Genomic DNA, 21,930 nt, shown 5'->3' with positions numbered 1-21,930 from the left:
AGCGCAAGTGAAGATCAGTTAATAAGAATGCCACAGGCCGTTGATAGTCCGGGGTGCTCGAGAGGAAGTGCTACAAAATGGAGGAGCTGTGCGATACCGACCGATGAAGTAGAAGCAGGTGACGAACAGTTAATAAGAAGTAAAAGGACAAATAGAAACTTTCAAGGGAAAAATTGTTCCGGGGCCGGGTATCGATCCCGGTACTTCTGGTTGAACGTACCAGCGCTCTACCAACTGAGCTACCCGGGAACTCCACCCGACACCATCTCAACTTTTTCCTTTTATATCCACACAACTCGCGTGGGCTGACGAAACGCCAGAGACCCACATCGAGTGCACACAATCTCTGTGTGACTTGGAATTGTGGTTTTCTGTTAACGTACACAGTGACGTATATATTATGCAAATCTAGTCTTTCAGGTAGAGCTCCCTGTAAAGCAGATTTGAATAATTTCAAGGGAAAAATTGTTCCGGGGCCGGGTATCGATCCCGGGACTTCTGGTTGAACGTACCAGCGCTCTACCAACTGAGCTACCCGGGAACTCCACCCAACACCGTCTCAACGAAATAAAGTAAATTCAATCAAGGATATAGATACTGAACGAAACTACCTACTAAGAGATAGGCATCAACAAAGATTAAATTTTCCTAAAATTAGAAAAACTTATTATTAACTAAATGAGATAAGAAGGCAGGTTTTGAAAATAAGATAGAATAACGTCAAAGTTTTAAAAATAAAAAAACTGAAAATAGAAAATTAATGAAGTTATTAATGTATTCCGATAACTATATTAATTAGTAAAAGTTCAGAAGATAATTTGACTTTATTAATTAGTGATGTAACAGACGAAATGATCCGCTGATGCGTCGAGCTCGGCTCACTCTCCCACACTACGCTGAATTTCAACCGGTGCACAGCAAAGGGTTGAAATTGTCCATAGACGTTGGGTGAAGTCCACCGGAACCCTGCTATCCCACGCTGTCCCCGCGCAGCGATAATCAGGCTCCAACAACCGGGATGAACAGCACATCCCCAAACCGGGCGCATCGGCCTCCGATTCCCAGCGGCCTAACTGAGGTCCGAGACGATTCCCGGCACCTCATGACTGCACTCCAGCACCCACACCTGGAGGAACTCCTGTCACTCCAATATCGATGCACCATGCTCAGGCGTCCCTATCCTGAGCTCCGCGCATCCTGCCAGCCGCTGCAATCCACCATAACTGGACCCCTGTGTCCAAAACTGGTCCCCATAAACCAGTCGTTGCTCGATGAACTGCAACTAGGTGAAGAAAGATAAACCGAAGTTCCAACAGCCACCTGGGGCCTGTTCCTCAAAAATACTAGTTTAGTAGTTCACCAGTTACTAGTTACCAGAGTATATTTCACCAGCTCTAGTAGATTCTGTTTCTCAAACTATTTTACCAGTCTAGTAACTTGTGACAATTTTTCACTAGTCACATGATCTCTTTCACTAGTCAGCTGATTGAGTTCATTTGTTTATAGTAATTGGTAGGTATTGTTATTTGAGGTTAGAAGGCTAAATATTTTGTGTTTTGGTTTTGATTTCTCTTTTCGGTTAAAATTCCATCAATTGAAAGCAAATTAACTATACTCAATATGATTAATGAATCAAAGGATATACTATTCGGTGCTTTTTCAAGCACAATAAGAAAGAATTATAAACTAAACGAATGAACAAAAAATGTTGTAATATGTGAGGCTGTGGAACTGATACCTCATAACAAAGATTATGCATACGTTAGGGACACTTACTGGCCCAACATTAAGAAAGCAACTTTGATGAGTACCAATTCAAGTTCACAGTATCATCACAGTCTAGTCTATACAGTCACGACGAAGCTTGAGTTGTGAGGGTGTAAGGAACAATAGACTGAGCCGGTACTATTTCGCATTGTATGTAATGAGGTGATATTAGCGACCCCAGTGGTTAGCAACTATCTATGGATGCATATTTACTATGTATTGAGCTTCGTGACTGTAAATACTAGACTGTGGTATCATAATATAAACATATTTTGTAGTTAGTGGGTCTACTGCCGACATGAATGCCACTTACAACTTAATGAAAAATTCGCTATTTTTTTTTTCAGTTTTACATTTGATCTATTCATAAATTTGTGTAGTTTTATATTTAATTTGAAGGCTAAAGTAGACAATGCCAGAAGAACTGGCAGTGGAGGAGGAAAGCCAGCAAAATTCACTGCAGTTTATGAATTGGTATTAGATTATTAGGAAAAAATTCTGCATGTGTTGCTGGTCTAGGACAGAAAGACCTGAAGGCATTGGAAAATAATCAACATCCCAATTGAAGGGTACACGAGAATAACGATCAAGGTCCATTTTATAAAGTTTCGAGAAAAACGAATTTTAAAGTTTAAGCACTTAATACTTTGTTATGTGTGTATTAATAGAAATTGACGTAGTGGAATGTCAAGAACGATGATTTCTTATTACTAGCTAGACCACATGATAGTACTTCTTTTCCACTATAAGATAGCATTATTAACTCAATTTCGATTTTTTATGGACCTTGATCGTTTTTCCCTTGTACCCTTCAATTTGTAGAGCAATTTGTATTTGAAGCTTTGCTGATAATGCATGACTTCTATTATATGTCTTGTTAAAGTAGGTTCCACTATATTTAACAACTCTCCAATCTTTTCAAAATTCAAATTATGGTTTATTTAACGATGCTTGCAACTGCAGAGGTTATATCAGCGTCGCCAGTGTGCCGGAATTTTGTCTTTTACATGCCAGTAAATCTACTGACATGAGCCTGTCGCATTTAAACACACTTAAATGCCATCGACCTAGCTCGGGATCGAACCCGCAACCTCGAGTATAGAAGGCCAGCGCTATACCAAGCACGCTACTGAGGCTGACTCCAAGCTTTTCAGCACTTTACCTAAACTGTTCATTATATTTAAATAAATGCTCCCGTAAAGGAATAATAATTGTTCTTTCTCGATATAGTTTTAGCTCTTCTCACTTCAATCGGAATCACTAATACACATATGTATTAAAAAAATAAATATAATATTTCGTTTTGATTATCTGAGAAAGGTTGTCACTGGTAACTGATAATATAGAAATCACCAATCTTTAGAGTCTTGTAGGAATATTCCTGTTGAATACTAGTATAATCAACTAGATTAGCATTTTGAGAAACAGAATCACTTATTAACTGTGAAATCGACCAATATTACTAATCTGTGAACTGGTAACTACTACTTTACCCTTGTAGTTTCTAGAAACACAGACTTGTAAAATAAACTAATATTACTACTGTACAGACTAGTATTACTAGTCCATGAGTTTTGAGAAACAGGCCCCTGGACCATAACTCAGCTCCCAACTGGTCCCCATAAACCAGTGGTTACTGTTTATCCAGCACGATGTCGAACGTAGGTAGCCGTGCTGCAAATCCGCAGTACGTGCAGACCAAATTGTGCTAATGCCCATAAAGCATCCAAGACGGTTAGCACGTCGAGAAGTGAAGAGGCTCGAGTAGCGTAGAATAGAGACTAGGCGTCCCCAGCATCTGTTCGGCGCACCGGCCATAGTCGGACGAGTGCCCGCTCGTCAAGTCCTCGATGCATAATGATCCCACGATGACATTACCATCACTGACAGCACTCAATAAGGTAGGCAATAAGGCAATATTAAGGTAATTAGAAGGAAAGTAGGAAACGGAAACGGCGGCTTACAAATCTGCGAACATGTATAAAATACATATAGTACAGATATATTATTTTAATGTACCGAAGTACATATGATATTTCCATGCAGATATTCTGCGTCATCATACGATGAAAGAATAATGGAACGGAGAAAAATTCTCTCCGGCGCCGGGATTTGAACCCGGGTTTTCAGCTCTGCGTGCTGATGCTTCATCCACTAAGCCACACCGGATACCCACCCCGGCGTCGGACAGAATATATGGTATGCGCAAATCACTTCGTGATTTAAGACGGCGCTTATTCCGTCGGATCCCGGCCAACTAGTCACTCATAACGAATGCACCTCAGCACATGTGTGGACTTCGGTCCTACGTTCATAGACATCTATGACGTAGTGCAGAGGGCGGCCACTAGAGGGAACCCAAGAGTTGGAACTTAATCTGAGACGATTCTGTCCGACGCCGGCGTGGGTATCCGGTGTGGCTTAGTGGATAAAGCATCAGCACGTAGAGCTGAAAACTCGGGTTCAAATCCCGAGCCGGAGAGAATTTTTCTCCGTTCCATTACTCTTTCATCGTATATAGTACAGAGTTACAAATATTACCTCACACTCAATGACAATAGACAATCACCAACAGGTTAGAATTAACAAATAACGAGGACACACAGTGCCCCCGGACTCAGGAACTCAATAGTTATTTAAAATTCGGAATCCCCATGTTCTTCCTCTCTCTGGGTTAATCTTAAGTGTGTGACATATCCTTTACAAATTCGACGACGGATATGTGGACGACATAATTCAATGTAACTGACAAAAGAAATACTCGTTATAATCAAAATATATCGCATCAACCTCAATTCAAAATTCTCAAAGTTCAATAAATTCACACTAGCATCACCAATCGAAGCCAATGCACCTTAAAAATATTGCCAAAATTCAAATAGTTGAACGAGAACACCCACAACAAAAATTTCCAATACTGCCCTATACAAAATTCTGATTGCCTCATGAAAACCACGTAAGCAACAATTAACTACGGTAAACCATTTATAACCACAGAAAACCATTTATAACCATTATTAACCACATAAAACCATTTATAACCACGAAAAATCATTGATAACCACATAAAATCATGTATAACCACATAAAACCATTTATAACCACGAAAAACCATTTATAACCACGCTCTGCTACCATTTGAGGCGTATTAAACCTCTTTAACCTCTCTTCTCATTATCGGGGCGCCACCGGGTTGTTACACGGATAGTTACTCGCCAGATGTTGTTGGTGCATCGGGTTATTGGGATGTGCGCAGTGGAAGACTTACAGAATAAACAGTGTGAATTTATGGTAACAAATATAATTAACAAATAATAAATAACAAGTACATGAATGAGTTGATGGAATAAAACATGAATATGTGAAGTTGAATAAAGAAAAATAATATACTAAACTGATCTCAAACACAACAATAAATTAGGTCCAGAACCTTCGATACTTTGATCATTAATCGGCCAATATACTTTCAAAGTCATAATTCAATCTAATTGGCAAGTTCCAAAATGTTAAGTTCATGACTCACAAGATATTCCACGCTGGATCATTCACACAACATCTCAACCAACATATAAAATTTAACATCAATATCCAGCGATTTCCATAAACTCTGCCCAATTAGATTTTAAAAGTTGTACCTAAAGTCTAACTACTAGACTCAACACATTGACTTGATAAGTTACAGAAAATAATCCCAAATGAAACAGTCACACACACATACTCAATGTGCACATAATTTACTCTACACTCTTAATTACAATCTGCACATACTATAAATCTCTGTACTATCACAATGAACCTGATACCCCAGAGAGAGAGAGAGAGAGAAAAAAAATATATATAGAACGACAATGGCTCCGAATTCACGTACCCATTTAAATAACAGACTGGAATTCAATATACTCAGAATTATAAGTTGAATCGTGTAGAAAGTAATACTCAATTTGGAATACAATGTACTAGAATAATCAAGAAAGCAATTTGACTGGAGTTTCGTTACATACTTTATTACGATATAACCAATACCTTTCATTAATCACCACAACTCGCCAGGCTATCTTGGAACTTCAATACGACGCATCTATACAATATCCGCGTATCCTAATACGCACGCAAAATTAAACCGCGAAACCACTTCGCCTAATCTGCAACATACTACGTACCAATACGACGTAATTCGCGACTACAAAACCTCACACAATCTCTCCCTAATAAGACGTAACTCGCCACGACTACAAAAACCTCGCACAATCTCCCATACACGAACCAAGACATTATCACTAGCGAATGCTCTCCATATACAATTCAGCAAATATATCGTAAGCAAATGTAACAAAGTACCAAAACGAGTTCGTAATTTTGACTTAACTACTCCATGATAAATCCAAATACAACCTTATACATCACGACTGAATTCCTGAATGAAGTTAACTGATCGACATATTCACCAAACAACCTTCCGCGTCGGGACTGAATTCCTGAGTAATGTGCTGCTATTCCACTAATTCTCGAAGCAACCTTGCGGGTCGACCTGAGTTCCCAAGTGAAGTTAACTATTCCACTAATTCTCGGAGCAACCTTCCACGTCGAGAGTGAATTCCTGAGCGAAGTGCTTTCCTACTAAACGTAAAAACGAAACCTCGGTCCTCTCTCCGTCAATTGTTTCAAACCCTAGCCCGACAATAGGAATTTAGATATCAAAATGGAATAGGAAAAGATGGCGCTATCGACGGTTTCCCACCAATGCGAACTCTGTTGGTGATGTAACAGACGAAATGACCCGCTGATGCGTAGAGCTCGGCTCACATTTTAAGAAAAATCTATGTCCAATAAAAATCTTTATCCATGACCATAACGAAAAACATGCCTTTACTAAATACTTTTGCGTTTGTAAAGTAGGCTTTTATTCAACATTACTTTATTTCATTAGTGAGATAAAGACTTTACCTCACAGTTTGAACTTTATCTCACAGTTCATTAGTAATTTCCTAGTACCCGGGTACATACATATACTTTTCCATTGAACTATTACTCAAAGTACAACGTCCCTCTTAAACAATGGTCCGTCATTGGTTTGCTGTTTGGCAGTAGAGGTTCAATCACAAAATTCACGTGGAATTATCTTAAGGAACTTCACATTCCTTTTGATTATGTAATGTCTATTCTTATAAATATTATCAAGGATTCTCTTCAAATATTACATCATCATCTCTATTTCAATTAATCAACTTATATTTGCCTTCAACAATTAACTTTCTTTTTTCTTTAATGTATCACATCCCATTATTGTACATGTTTCTTGTATTCAGGACCCTTGTGGTCACTCAAAATTCTTTGAGCTGATGTCTATAATTTAGAAATTTATTATTATTAGTTACTAGATGTCACTACCTCTACTTCTTTATTACCATTTCTTAAATATACACTCAATCTCCTTCTCTTTTCTCTATCTGCTACGTCGTAATTTGTACATTACATCCATATCATTATGCATCTTTTTAAAATTTTGTAATAATTTACCTTTTGGGATGCAAGGAGATTGAACCTGCGAAGTTGGGTTTAGAGGATTTTAAAACAACACGCGTTAGCCAACTGAGCTAAACAGACACGATGATTAATTAAGTTTTAATATTCCTCTTAAGTTTACAGAAGTAGAACTAAAATGTGAAATTATTTTAATCACATTAGTCCCGTGAACACTTCTAAATAATCCCTGAAACTTCAAAAAGACGAAAATACACGTCTAAAGTGAAAAAATATATATTAAAATTATATAATTAATTGTAATTTGTTATTTATCCTACGCCTTAGATACCAATCTTCACTAATCATGGCCTCCTACATCATAACCTACCTAGTACACGTATCGATTCTAAAATCCATGCCATGATATGTGATTACATGAGGACTTATTTTCAACATATTTTCTTTATAAAACATAAATTTTTCGTTATGGTCATGGATAAAATTACGTATGGTACTTGTGAGCGTGATCTTTATTGCACTCGTGCAATAAAGATGCACTTACCTCACAAGTACCATAAATAACTATAATTCTATAAAATATTATTTATTGAATTAATATAAATTTACTTAATCTACATGTAAAGTTAAATAAATAAATACTACTATTGCTTTCCACACTGCACGCCACGTTTCAACGTCTTCAGGGTGCCGATAATCTCATCTGCCAATGAATACAGTTCATCGACCGTCTGAAATAAATGCATAAGAAAGATTTTATTCTCACACATTACAATACAGAGAAATCTAATTTTATATAAGACTCTGGACTGCCAGTTTTTGACAGAACAAACAAACACAGGAAGTCCACTGCTGTGGAGTAACGGTTAAGCGTCTGACAGTGAAAAGAGCGGCCCCCGAGTTCAAATACGGTTGAGGCAAGTTACCTAGTTGGGTTTTTTCCGGGATTTTTCCTCAACCAATGGAAGCAGAATTGCTGGGAACTTTCGATGCTGGAGCTCGGACTCATTTCGCCATCATTTCACATACTGTATCATCATCATCATCATCATCATCATCATCATCATCATATAAGAAAGAATTTTAAATTATTATATTGTCATCACTGATTAATTTTACTCATATATATATATATATATATATATATATATATATATATATATATACCTTGACTACCAAAATATTCTCTCCAACCAGAATCAAATACCTTATATGACTTATAACCTAAAAATAAAGGAACATTAGATATTCCATAAGTAGAAATATAAGGTATAAATCAAATAGAACCTATAAATCTTGAATATAAGTAAAATTTAATAGACATTAATTTATTGTAGAGGGCGGATGTTGATGAAAAGTCATCTTATTTTTCACATTAGGACGATGCCTATTAATATAAAAATCTTTTTTATGTTAATATCAACGTAAAAAAGTATTTTCTTATATTGGATTTTTTGCCTTTTTTTTGACGTTTTAAACTAATAGCTCATTTTTATTTTTTTTTCGAAATTTTTTTGGTAATTTTTAATACTTTGAAGAACGTTTAGATCATTTGGAATGCATTTTACTTTCTTCTTTACCGATAGGTCTGTTAAATCATTTTCTAACCAAATAGGTCAGTAGTAATTACCTACTGAATAAAAGCATAACAGTGAAGTTTGAGTTTTATAGTTTGGAACAGACTCTAAAGTCCATCCCTCATTCCACTGAAGGCTTCATTTCACACAACGGAAGTAATATAAAATGCTTGACAACAGCTTAGTTTAAGTGAGGACTTTGACCGCTACTGTTCTTTTGTCGGTACGAGGGTGTCTTTAGAATTTATGTTTGGAAGAGGGGAAACTTTCACCATGTCCTGGACAGGACGTTGTGTCCTCAACATGGTTCAGAAGGGATGTCTATTGTAGTAGACAGTATTTTTAACACAAAGATTGCAAGAATGCACTCTGCGCCCACACTTCCTCATCTGAAAGATTTGGTAACAAAAGTGAAGCGCGTAAAGAGGAGGAGGCGGAGAATGAAGGCATTGACATGGACCACACCTCATTGAAACACATTGTAAACCATTATTATAAATATATAGTTTTCCCTTAAAACCTTCATTTTGTTGCATGTTTTTTGCCTTTATCTTAGCCAAATTCCAGGAAGTTGCCTCCTCTCTCCGAGATTTGCAGGGCATTCACTGAAACAAGGTGACAAATTTTTAAAGAAGTTGTGGTGCGAGTACGGTGAATAATATTTATATGTAATTTTTTTCAATTTCATGTCATTTTTCCATTAGTTTAAGGGCATTTTAATGATCATTTTAAGTAGATTTTTAGGTCATCAACATCCGCCCCCTAATTATCACACATACAACAGTCCGTACGTATTCCAGAAGCAGAGTATAGTTGCGAGATCAAACTGCAAGTTTTCAATATCGAAATAGGAATTCTTACTAAAATACTAAAGGAAAAGCATGGAGTTTTATAGCTAGGTTTATGCGTTCCTATATGGCCGCTCGTCATGACACGTCCCGTCTCTTCCCACTACTGCTGATGAGGGGTGTCCAAGTGCTGTTGCATGGCTGCTTTCTCAGGTGGCATTGCAGCTTTGATCTCAGGACCTTGCAGTTGAAACTCGCAGCTGATTTTTAGTGTGTGGTATTCTTAAAAAAAAAAAGTTCCCCCCCCCCCCAGCGAAATTTCAAGACAGACTTCGATACGATATTACTGACAGTTCCTTTGTAATGCGTGACATGTCAAAATTGTCTCAGGGGTCATATGCAATTTTATGACAAGATACATTAGAATGAACGAGTCATTTTTGGTGGTTTTATGGACTACATTAATGATTTCCAAACTGCGGTTCACGAGGATCCACCGGGTGGTCGCTCTATAGGTTGATTCAAGAAGTTTTATCACCACTAATGGAGAATTTTCCTGAAGTGGTTTGTAACATATTGACCCGGTTTCTTCAACCTTTGTTAAAATGCACCTAACATAGCGTTAATTAACTATAAGTTAAAAGTATAAATTGCCGTTAAAAATATTGCGATTCTTCAACTTTGCATTTCATATTTTAACATTCTGTTTCTTAACTCTTTGTTAGAACCAGAGATTCTAGAGTTTAACCATAACCTATAACCATGTATAGACTCAATTCTGTTTTCTGAACTCTGACAATTGCGATTCTCGCTTGTTTCCGTTGCTTGATTCAGAGAGAGTAGAAGACTTTCTATCCTCTCAGGTTTAATTTATGAGCTATTCCATCTCAAATCGACCGAAATGTAGAGAAAATTGACATTACAATTTCTATATACAATAAAACTTTTCTGTAAATAGAGAACTGTGATACAATGCTTTGTGCAAAGTTTGGGGCATCAGAACTTCATAGTGTTTAAATTTAAAATATTTAAATGTATCGTATTTTCATAAAATTTGCAACTTTAAACTGTTGTAGCTCCGAAACCCTTTCACCCAATGATCAAAATCATGGTTTATTTTGATGCTGAGAAATAAAGTTTATATTGACATATAAACAGAGTTTCTTACTTTTTATGGAAATGGAGAAATTTAGATTTTTCCTCATTAAGACGCCTTTGCCAAGGAGAAAATATTTTTAAAATATATAGTTAGATTTCGCATTGGAAGTACAAATAAACACATATTTTTTACTGATAGCACGTTGATAAAAAAGTATTGAAAATATCAAATAAAGAAAATAAATAGTACGTGCGTGAACTAACCAGCTGACTGTGAGGCGGGAGCTAGCCGAGGTAATCAAAGCCAGAAGACATAAACACGTGATGTGTCGTCTAGCAGTCATGGCTGTGCTAGCTTTATGACAGGTTTTCATAAGCACAGGAGTAAAATGACGCCCAACGCTCTCTTATCTTCAGCTCTCGGGCAGTGCGTGCGGTACTCCGCCGTTCAAGTCTAGGCGTGTGAAAATAATTTATTTAATACCCTCGAAACTTATTGCCGTACCACTAACCAAACAATGTCGAATCCCTTTTAATAATGCAAGGTTTTTTCTCAATATTTTTTTACATTTTTACAAATTGGCAAAAAGCCTAAAAGTAAGTAAAATCAGATTATCTGTCTCTCTGTGTACAATAAAAATAAGGATTACTTCTTAACATAACCTACCAAATGTCAGCTTCAAAATGAGCTCTCGTTCAATGTTCTGCAGTAAATGGTTCCAGAGTTCTGAGCGCTGAAAGAGGCTTGTTTTTATAAAATACGCTAAATTTGTCGCTCAATAATACGAAAACCGTTTGACTTTCGATAGTATATTTTTGAAAATGCACTCTCCTCAGCACCTTGTATAAATAGGGAAGAAAATAGAGTATAAAAATGCGAGGTTTTTTACTGATCGATTTCATATGGAATAGCCCTTAAGCTTCTTTCGTCTGTATCACAGTAACATGGAGCGGAGTGTTAGTATTGCTGTTGAGATATGGAAAACACTGGAACAAAACGACATCGTGGGACTAATTTCTCTTCGTTCCAGAGAAGTCTTCTGCTGGAAATAATTTCGCAGTATAAACCACTTATTGAGAATAAACAAACAAACGGATCTACGTTGAAAACGAAGAGAGAGGCGTGGCAGAAAATAGCCTACACCTTTGTATGAACTTCTGGTCTGTCAAATCACAGAAATCATCCGCTCTGTTTATGTATTCATGGATATCATTTTCTAAATAATCAAGAAATAAAAGTTCAGCATTTAACGCACCTTTCTATCTGATGCTTTTCCAATTCACTGCGGGCTAAAGCAGAGAGATGCACTATCACCTTTACTTTTTAACTTCGCTCTAGAATATGCCATTAGGAAAGTTCAGGATAACAGGCAGGGTTTGGAATTGAACGGGTTACATCAGCTTCTTGTCTATGCGGATGACGTGAATATGTTAGGAGAAAATACACAAACGATTAGGGAAAACACGGAAATTTTACTTGAAGCAAGTAGAGCGATCGGTTTGGAAGTAAATCCCGAAAAGACAAAGTATATGATTATGTCTCGTGACCAGAATATTGTACGAAATGGAAATATAAAAATTGGAGATTTATCCTTCGAAGAGGTGGAAAAATTAAAATATCTTGGAGCAACAGTAACAAACATAAATGACACTCGGGAGGAAATTAAACGCAGAATAAATATGGGAAATGCGTGTTATTATTCGGTTGAGAAGCTCTTATCATCCAGTCTGCTGTCAAAAAATCTGAAAGTTAGAATTTATAAAACAGTTATATTACCGGTTCTTCTGTATGGTTGTGAAACTTGGACTCTCACTCTGAGAGAGGAACATAGGTTAAGGGTGTTTGAGAATAAGGTGCTAAGGAAAATATTTGGGGCTAAGCGGGATGAAGTTACAGGAGAATGGAGAAAGTTACACAACACAGAACTGCACGCATTGTATTTTTCACCTGAAATAATTAGGAACATTAAATCCAGACGTTTGAGATGGGCAGGGCATGTAGCACGTATGGGCAAATCCAGAAATGCATATAGAGTGTTAGTTGGGAGACCGGAGGGAAAAAGACCTTTAGGGAGGCCGAGACGTAGATGGGAGGATAATATTAAAATGGATTTGAGGGAGGTGGGGTATGATGATAGAGACTGGATTAATCTTGCACAGGATAGGGACCGCTGGCGGGCTTATGTGAGGGCGGCAATGAACCTTCGGGTTCCTTAAAAGCCATTTGTAAGTAAGTAATTTAACGCACCAGCCATATTGAATACTTCTATGCTAACAGAGAGTTAAATGATTTAACTGCATGAATTTGGACAGTTAAATTAACATGGGTTTTAACAGCCTGTTAGTACTAACAGTAGTTGAAGAAATGTTTTACCTGTTAAGTTTACAGTTAAAATGGAATAACATACTGTTATAATTTAACAAAGGTTCAAGAAATTGGGCCATTTTCTAATAAAGTTTTCTTCTTAACTCACATAATTCAGGAAGAACCATTGATTTTTTAAATGTGTTGGTGTGAATAGAGTTCTCAAATGTCAGCCAGGCCCCCCCCCCCCCAGATTTTATACTACCCCTTATTATTGCTTAGCTCTTTATGGACGCTCATCAGGAACAGCCCTGATAAGTTAAGGAATGCTACGCGCGCGATTCATAAGCGTGCGACCAAGTATGTGGAGGCAGAAAGAGAAATGTTTGAAAATCTCTTGTAGTACTAAGAGCTGATGAGAAGAATGAAGTTTACAACAAGTAAATAGTTACAAGAATGGAAACAGTATCCATTTTTTGTGGTTCCTGTAGAGATAATATGAAATTTTGTCTCTAATTTCAAATTTTCAAAAAGCTGTAGCGACGTAGACTAATTATAAGTAGGATTCTATTGTTTTATTTACATTTTTTACTCCATTTGAACTCAAGAACACCTTCCCTAAGTGGCGGTAAAACTTCGTGAGTCACTCTGAATATTCAACGTTCAGTTGACCAAAATGTAACTAATAATGGGGACAAGTGATTAATAAATCAATAAAAATGAAGGTTTTTCTCGATTTTTTTCTCCAACACATGTCTTACTGTACACGCATTATCTATATGTGTCCTCCACGTAGTGAATACGTTCTGTATTTCTGTATTCTTAGATTCCTTATCCAGTTATTCATATTTCATTATCCTCGTAAATACTTTCATAAATGAGTTTATTACACATATGGGTATTACTCTGTAATTGAAGGGTTCAGAGCCATAGTGGGCCAAGAGCCATTTATTAAAAACGGAGAAAGCAAGGGTTAAAGTTAAGTTTAATGAAGACTGACATATCATTTAGTTTCAATGTTTGTACTTTATATTATTTGATATATGTTACCATTGAATTATGGTAATAACTTCATTTTAACCCTTGTTTTCTACTGTTTTAGTAAATGGCGTTTGGCCCACTATGGTTCTCAACCCTTCAATTGACTTCTGGTCTTTGATAACACTCCTTATAATTGGTCTATACTTACTTACAAATGGCTTTTAAGGAAACCGGAGGTTCATTCCCGCCCTCACATAAGCCTACCATCGGTCTCTATCCTGAGAAAGATTATTCCAGTCCCTACAATCATACCCCAACTCCCTCAAATGTATTTTAATATTATCCTCCCATCTACGTTTCGGCCTCCCAAAAGGTCTTTTCTCTCCGGTCTCCCAACTAACGCAATCCTAGATTCACCTTACGTGCTACATGTCCTGCCCATCTCAAACGCCTGGATTTAATGTTCCTAATTATGTCAGGTGAAAAATACAATGCGTGCAGTTCTGCGTCTGTAACTTTCTCCATTCTCCTGTAACTTCATCCCTCTTAGACTCAAATATTTTTCTATTCACCTTATTCTCGAACACCCTTAACCTCTGTTCCTCTCTCAAAGTGAGAGTCCAAGTTTCACAACCATACAGAACAAACAGTATATATAAATTCTAAATTATAGACATCAGCTCAAAGAATTTGAGTGACCACAAGGGTCCTGAATACAATAAACATGTACAATATAATGTGATGGATACATTAAAGAAAAAAGAAAGTTAATTGTTTAAGGCAGATATAAGTGGATTCATTGAAATAGAGATGATGATGTAATATTTGAAGAGAATCCTTGATAATATTTATAAGGACAGACATTACATAATCAAAAGGAATGCGAAGTTCCTTAAGATAATTCCATGTGAATTTGGAAATAGAACCTCTACTGCCAAACAGCAAACCAATGACAGACCATTGTTTAAGATGGACGTTGTACTTTTGAGAAAGATAAGGCAGATAAGGTTCATATGGACTTCTTCTCAATATCAACTTCGGTGGCCTGATTTAGGTTCCTTTCGAAACGGATAGTAGGGTCAAGAACAAGAGTCCGTTTTAAGCGTCCGTTAATAGCAATAATGTCTGCCCGTCTGAAAGAACCATCTGATGATACACAATGTACTTCCTCATGAATCTCCCAATTTAAAGTTTTTAACGATGTCGCCAAAGCATATCGTACACGATGATGTCTAGCATTGATCAGCAGCTCGCCTTTAGGGCTTTGTCCAAGCACGTGTCCAAGTGTTTCAAGCTCGCTACAGTCTGGGTGACGTCAGCGGGTTGTGCTTGGAGTTCTGCCCGGTATTGCGCGAACCGCTTGACATTTTTAAAGCATTGGTCCATTCTGAGGAAGATAGGCCCTTTCGATTGCTTACCCATGAGTTAGCCTTGGGGAGATCACTATAAACAATAACCCCTTTACCACGCAAGGTATGGTTTGTCCAAGTTTGGAATGCGTCATTTCTTAAGTGTTTACGAATTTTACGACCTGACCAGTTGATAGCATCAATAGTTGTGATATTCAATTTTGACAGAGCAGAAACTTTTTATAACTGTTTTATAAATTCTGTCAGATTTTTTGAGAGCAGACTGGATTACAACAGGCATTTCCCATATTTATTCTGTGCTTAGTAATAATAATAATAATAATAATAATAATAATAATAATAATAATAATAATAATAATAATGACCAAACCTGGTTCTCGGAAAGCAGCTAGCGTGTGATATAGGCTATTCGTTAATTTTATTTTGGTAATCACTGGTTTCCACGAATGAAAATTACTACAAAAGACGGATAGCCATCTTTTCAGCTTCAATTTCAGTTTTAATTTCAAGAGAAATTGTTTACATGACACGGTGCGTCACTCTCCAAGTTACTTTGTTGTCACATGCAGGCATCATCGCGTGGTACATCAATCGATTGATGTTAGCAGCTCTACAAATTTCAATTTTGACATTTTATCACTATGTAGGTGACGTTTCAATCAGCACTGAAGGAAAGTAGTCAATGAGATTTTAATTTCTTAAAAATGTTTGTGTTTTGAAATGTTAAAGGCAGTTAGGTAATGAATTCAATATAACTAATGGAGAAAAGCAATAATGAATAATGTTTTATTGTGCACCGTACTGTTTGTTATTTTGCGCAGTTTTACAGGTTTTTTTTTTAATTTTTATTGATATAAATGTATAAATATTTTAATATTTACTGACCAAATTACTTTAGAAGAAAATTAAAATTACCTGCAAATAGATATAGTCTGTTTAGGTCAAATATTGAGCCAATGAAACGGGCGATTTTAAAACTTCAATGGTTATTGCATTGATTACTTTGAAACGAAACTTTCATTTTAAATTTAGGCCTAAAGTATAATTACACAATAGCCATTACATCCTATCTCTACTCTTTTGAGTCTTCATAGTCCAAGCTCCATTTCTTTTTTTTTTTTTTTTTTAGTAGGTTATTTTACGACGCTTTATCAACAGCTTAGGTTATTTAGCGTCTGAATGAGATGAAGGTGATAATGCCGGTGAAATGAGTCCTGGGTCCTGCACCGAAAGTTACCCAGCATTTTCTCATATTGGGTTGAGGGAAAACCCCGGAAAAAACCTCAACCAGATAACTTGCCCCGACCAGTGACGTTCCATTTCGATGTACCAGTAATGACCTTGCCAAAGTTTCATACATTTCAAGCCGAGTATGCTTTTATATCACAGATGATATAAAAATTTAATTTTTGGGTCTCATAAACTTCATAATTTTTATACAGGGTGATTTATGAGGATTTACCCTCCTTTACGGAGCTTATTTCTGAAGATATTTGGAGCAAAAAATGCCATATAAACATAGTTCCTATTCTCAATATTTTTAGAGTTACACTAATTTAAAATTATTGTTTGTAAAATACGTTTTTTCTTTAGTTTGAAGGTAAAAGAGTAATACAAATAGAGAATGAACAATTAAGAAGTATTATTTCTTTAATTGGCAAGTATTATGAAGCTAAAAATGTGCTGTGAACTCCTTAGTTGTTTCGTACAGACATCTTTTCTATTTTTAACTAGAAAATTGCATTATTCTTACGCACTTATCACAACAATTATTGCAAATCATACGACGTCAACCGACTTAATTATTTGCAGTTCAACAATTTTTCATTCTAATTTACAGTCTTGGAGAGTTTACAACACATTTAAAAAAATGTCGCTGTCAGCTTGAGTACAGTTGGCCGCACGTTTGTGAACGGCACTCGTCGCTCTACGTAACTGCATACGGCTATCTTTGATTTCCGTAGCCCTTGCGCTGGTTGCTGACTGCACGCGTTCACAGCAATGCGTTCCAATAACGAAACGAACTCTATAAATATTGAGAATAGGACCCATGTTTATATGACATTTTTTGCTCAGAATGTCTTCGGAAATAAACTCCGTAAAGGACGGTAAATCCTCGCGAATCACCCTGTATTTTTTCACAGATATATTCATCTTCAACGTACATTTCATAGCCTCTATAATTAAGTGTGTAATCTTGATTACACACTTTTAACACTATATCACTTAGTAATATAGTTAATATAACTACTTTCATGTGTTAGTATAAACTAACAAGTTGTAATTACCTTGTGACTAATTTCAGTTTTATATCAGCCATCATCAGAAGTAGTGACGTCCTTCTAGATCTGGTAATGGTGGACATAAAGCTGAAACTATTCAACTATGTAATTATAACTTAGATTTTTTTAACACATGAAAGTGGTTATATTAACTAAATTCCTAAAGGATTAACTTGTTTAATAATTCGATTATTGACACACATTTTACTTCTACCATGGCCTTTTCCAGAGAAAAGCATAACCCTTTCGTTTTATATTTAGATATCTCCATATTGCATAATCTTGTTACTTGTTTTAGTTGTACATGGTACGCTGGAGTCCATCTTGTGTTTAGTGGACAAATTATAAATACCGTATTGTACTCGTGTATAATTCATCGTATATACTACAAAGAAATAGCAATGACAAAGTCTTTACTACAACTTGAAATAACATCTGAATGCGCTATTTCTATAAGTAAACGAGACCAGAAAACAGATTAATATGTCTTCATCAGCTAGTTTTGTTTCGGAAAAAAATTAGCCATACCCAATAAGACTTCTCGGATGTACTGTATAATACATTATATTAGTACAGAATGGCGTACATACTGTCCGATAGCCAAATAGTAATTAATAGTTTAATTTTGTAATTGTAATAACGTACTGTATATTTGAGTTACATTTCGGGTACACATTTATCTTCATTTTTACCTCTTCACAATGTGCTGGAAGTGATTACCACCAGCTTCGATACAGTTTTACACTCGCCGAAGCATGATCTGGAAAACTCCAATTCGGTGATTGTAATGCGGGCGATCTCTTGCTGTGTGTTGGTTTTCAACACTTTCAACATTCGAGGGATATTGCGATACACTTTCCCTATTTAACGATTCCCAGAGATAAAAGTCGCATGATGATAAATCAGGAGAACATGGTGGTCATAGATATTTACTGACTATTCTTTCTTGGTAAAAATCATTGTGATCGACACAGATACAAGTCACTCCATCATACTGGAAGAAGGTGTAAATGAGTTCTTGTGAAGTCAATTGCCTTACGAACACTTTGTAGATGTGCAAATAATTTCTAAAAAGAAGTCCAGTGATACGTTGTCCTTACATTCACACCAAAAATCTACTTCTAAATTACGGAGTGTTTTCTTTCCAGTGTAATACATAAGGGGTTCAGCAACCCAGTGTCATGTTTTTTGCGAATTGACCATGTTTCGCTTGCTGAAAAGAAAAATGGTTCAAACCTTTCGTCAGAAACCAACCGTAGTGCCAAGACAATTCACAATTGCCCGCAAACAAATGCAGTGCTTGTTTCTGGCAGTGGCGTAGCATGAAATTTTGAGCAGGGGAAGCTAACTCAAGTTGTCTTTCATGTATGAAGAAACGTATTGCAAAAATATAGTCTTAAAATAAATAGTAGTCAATGTTAAGTCAGCAGTCCGAATACTGGTTGGAACCTCATAAGTAACACCAATAACGCATCACCTCAAGTGGTAGTAAAATATGATTTCATGGTTTACACATATCTCTAAGAAATAGACACATACAGTACTTATAATTTAACATTAGCTCACTCCCTGTCATATTTAGAAAAAACACAATATTAACGGTCAATCGATAGTGTTAGTAAAATTACATCAATCAACGTTAAAAGCCACCGGCGTAGTTCTGTCGGCTAATGCGCTTGCCTGCCGATCCGGAGTTGCGTTCGGGTGCGGGTTCGATTCCCGCTTGGGCTGATTACCTGGTTGGGTTTCTTCCGAGGTTTTCCCCAAACGTAAGGCAAATGTCAGGTAATCTATGGCGAATCCTCGGCCTCATCTCGCCAAATACCATCTTGCTATCACCAATCCCATCGACGCTAAATAACCTCGTAGTTGATACAGCGTCGTTAAATAACCAAGTAAAAAAATCAACGTTAATATATTTATCAGAAGATTATTTTTGACTACATAAATTAGTGTCAGGAACTGTTATTTCACTCATATTTATTATATCAGCTACAGTGCACACTAACACTTCAACTAAACACAACTGACGAAAGGGATAACTCGGAAGCTAATTCTTTCCAATGCTAAAGCTAGCTTCTTGCGAGCCTTGCGACCAGGGTAGTTTAGTTAGAAAGGGTTGGAAAATCTGCGGAGCGCGTTAAACAGAAGAATGTGTGAAAGAAACGAGTCTGTGGAGGGGATTGGAAGCTGGTGTGTGCAGGCTTCATGTTTACTGCTGCATCACAAATCATCCTGAGATGCCGCATCACAACATTTAAGGCGTACATATAATTGTATTAAAATTAATAAGTAATTTTGTTCATAAACTGCAGTTTATTATGGAGTTGTTAACTGGGGAAGCTGAGCTTTTTAGCTTACATTGACGCTACGCCACTGGTTTCTGGAAAGTTTGTGGTGCCTCACAAACTTTTCTACAGGTCTTGAAAACGTACTCATACCTAAAACATTCAGTCGAAATCATGCCCTGCGTGAAATATTTGCGGACATTAGTGCTGGTTACATATTTTTGACGTAAATTTAAGCTGTTACTAAATATGCCGAAAGTATTCTTCTTCTTCGGCTTTTCCACCTTTATGGGTTTGCCGTCTTCAGTGCCCAGCTGTTCCTATCATTCCAGTCACCTTTCAATTCTCTGTCTTCCATTACAGTTCTGACATGGGTTTTCCATTTCAATCTTGGTCCTCCACGTTTATTCTTTCCCGGTGACGATCACTGGAAACTATTTTTGGGTCATCTTTAATTCCTTCTTCTTTGTTTATGACCATACATTTTAAGAGCTTGATTTGCCTCTGTTTTTATAATGGATATATTAACTTTCATTTCTTCCCGAAGTATTTCATTTCTAATTTTATCTTGTCGTGTGTTTTTTAAACTTCTCCTGAAATAGTTAAATTCGACAGTCATCATTTTACTTATTTGTTGATCAGTAAAAGGCCAAGTTCTATACAATACTCCGATGAATTTTAATTTTAGTTTCTTTCGTAATGTTTTTGTTCCAAATTATTCCATGTACGCATCTGGTAGTATTTTTTTTATCAAGACAAATTTTGTTTGTATATCTCTTTCACATCTTTCTGTATTTGTAATAACTGACCATAAATATTTAAAGACTCACACTTTCTAATTTTTCCGTTTTAATGAGTAGTTCATGTGCATCTTTTTCTATACACATATGTTGTTTTTTGTGTAAATTAATATTCAAACCTTATCTTGTGTACGATTCATTCTAAAAGACTTAAAATTAAATGATGGAACTTGTTTCAGAAATTTTGTCGGAATAACGCCAAATGATTCTGAAACATTTATTCAAATGATAAGCCCCCTATTTGCAAGATAGATACTAAATATAGAATAGTTATACCATCGAATAGCAGTGATTCTCAGATTTTCAGCTAGTGATGATTAAGGAGCCAATATACTTGAACTGTAAGCTAAGCCGAGACACGAAATGCAACTAAATTTCTGCCCGAAAACTTTCATGTTTCTGAGTGCAAATGCTCGTGTTTTCCATCCGAGGTGTAATACAGAAAAACATGGGCCTTTGTTTAAAAAAAATCTGTGAATGTTTTGATGCGAATTATGTATCATATAAGATGGGAAACACTTCCAGCAGCTACTGTGAGGAGGGTGAGTACCAAATGTTACTGATATTACATGTATGTAGGTTTTAATCCTGCGAATAGCACTGAGTTCGCGGATGCCAATGGAAGCGTGGTGGAGACCTGCTGCTGATTGGTCGACAGAGAGATCGAAAACGTTCACTGGGACTCAATGTATTTTTGGTTTTGGGAAATACTCGTCTTTATTTACTCAAAGTTTTACGGCTTTTCCATTTACGAAATAAAGGGTTATAAATAATTTTTGTAGACCGAATGGGAGGAAATATCTAAGGATAATATTGCCAGCACTGTAGCAGTCGCTCCTCATTGGCTATGCTAGCAGACGGTTGATGGTCGTCGGTAATCTTACAAGGAGAGGACACGCTCTGTATATAACCGAATTAAATAATATTGTGTGAGATGAAAGTACGAGAAGGACTGTTTAAAATTATACCTGGTATAGTTGGCCAATGACCCCTCGTTTTGGAAATATTGGCTATTGTTTGTGACATACTTCCGTTAGGTGGCTAATATGGAAACATTATACTATGTAAGAGCGTAGCTCATATGGTTGGATGCTGAGTTGTCATCCAGGCAACTCCAGTTTGAATCCTAATGCCTTCTCATTTTTTAAAACTTGATATTATTATTATTATTATTATTATTATTATTATTATTA

General features: G+C 36.4%; 1 protein-coding gene across 1 annotated transcript in view; it reads right to left on the bottom strand.

Annotated features, from left to right (window-relative positions):
* Nucleotides 1–206: 206 nt before the first annotated feature.
* Nucleotides 207–21,930, bottom strand: part of LOC138703497 (uncharacterized) — a 228,257-nt gene continuing 206,533 nt past the window's right edge. Inside the window, exon 5 of the mRNA XM_069831398.1 lies at nt 207–7,979. Coding sequence (XP_069687499.1) covers nt 7,893–7,979 — 87 coding nt within the window. The 3' untranslated portion in view covers nt 207–7,892. The remainder of the gene's footprint in view (nt 7,980–21,930) is intronic.

Source organism: Periplaneta americana, chromosome 7, assembly GCF_040183065.1.
Source record: "Periplaneta americana isolate PAMFEO1 chromosome 7, P.americana_PAMFEO1_priV1, whole genome shotgun sequence".
Lineage (NCBI taxonomy): Eukaryota > Metazoa > Arthropoda > Insecta > Blattodea > Blattidae > Periplaneta > Periplaneta americana.
The sequence above is the reverse complement of the archived record's forward strand: the minus strand, read 5'-3'. Positions and strand labels throughout refer to the sequence as shown.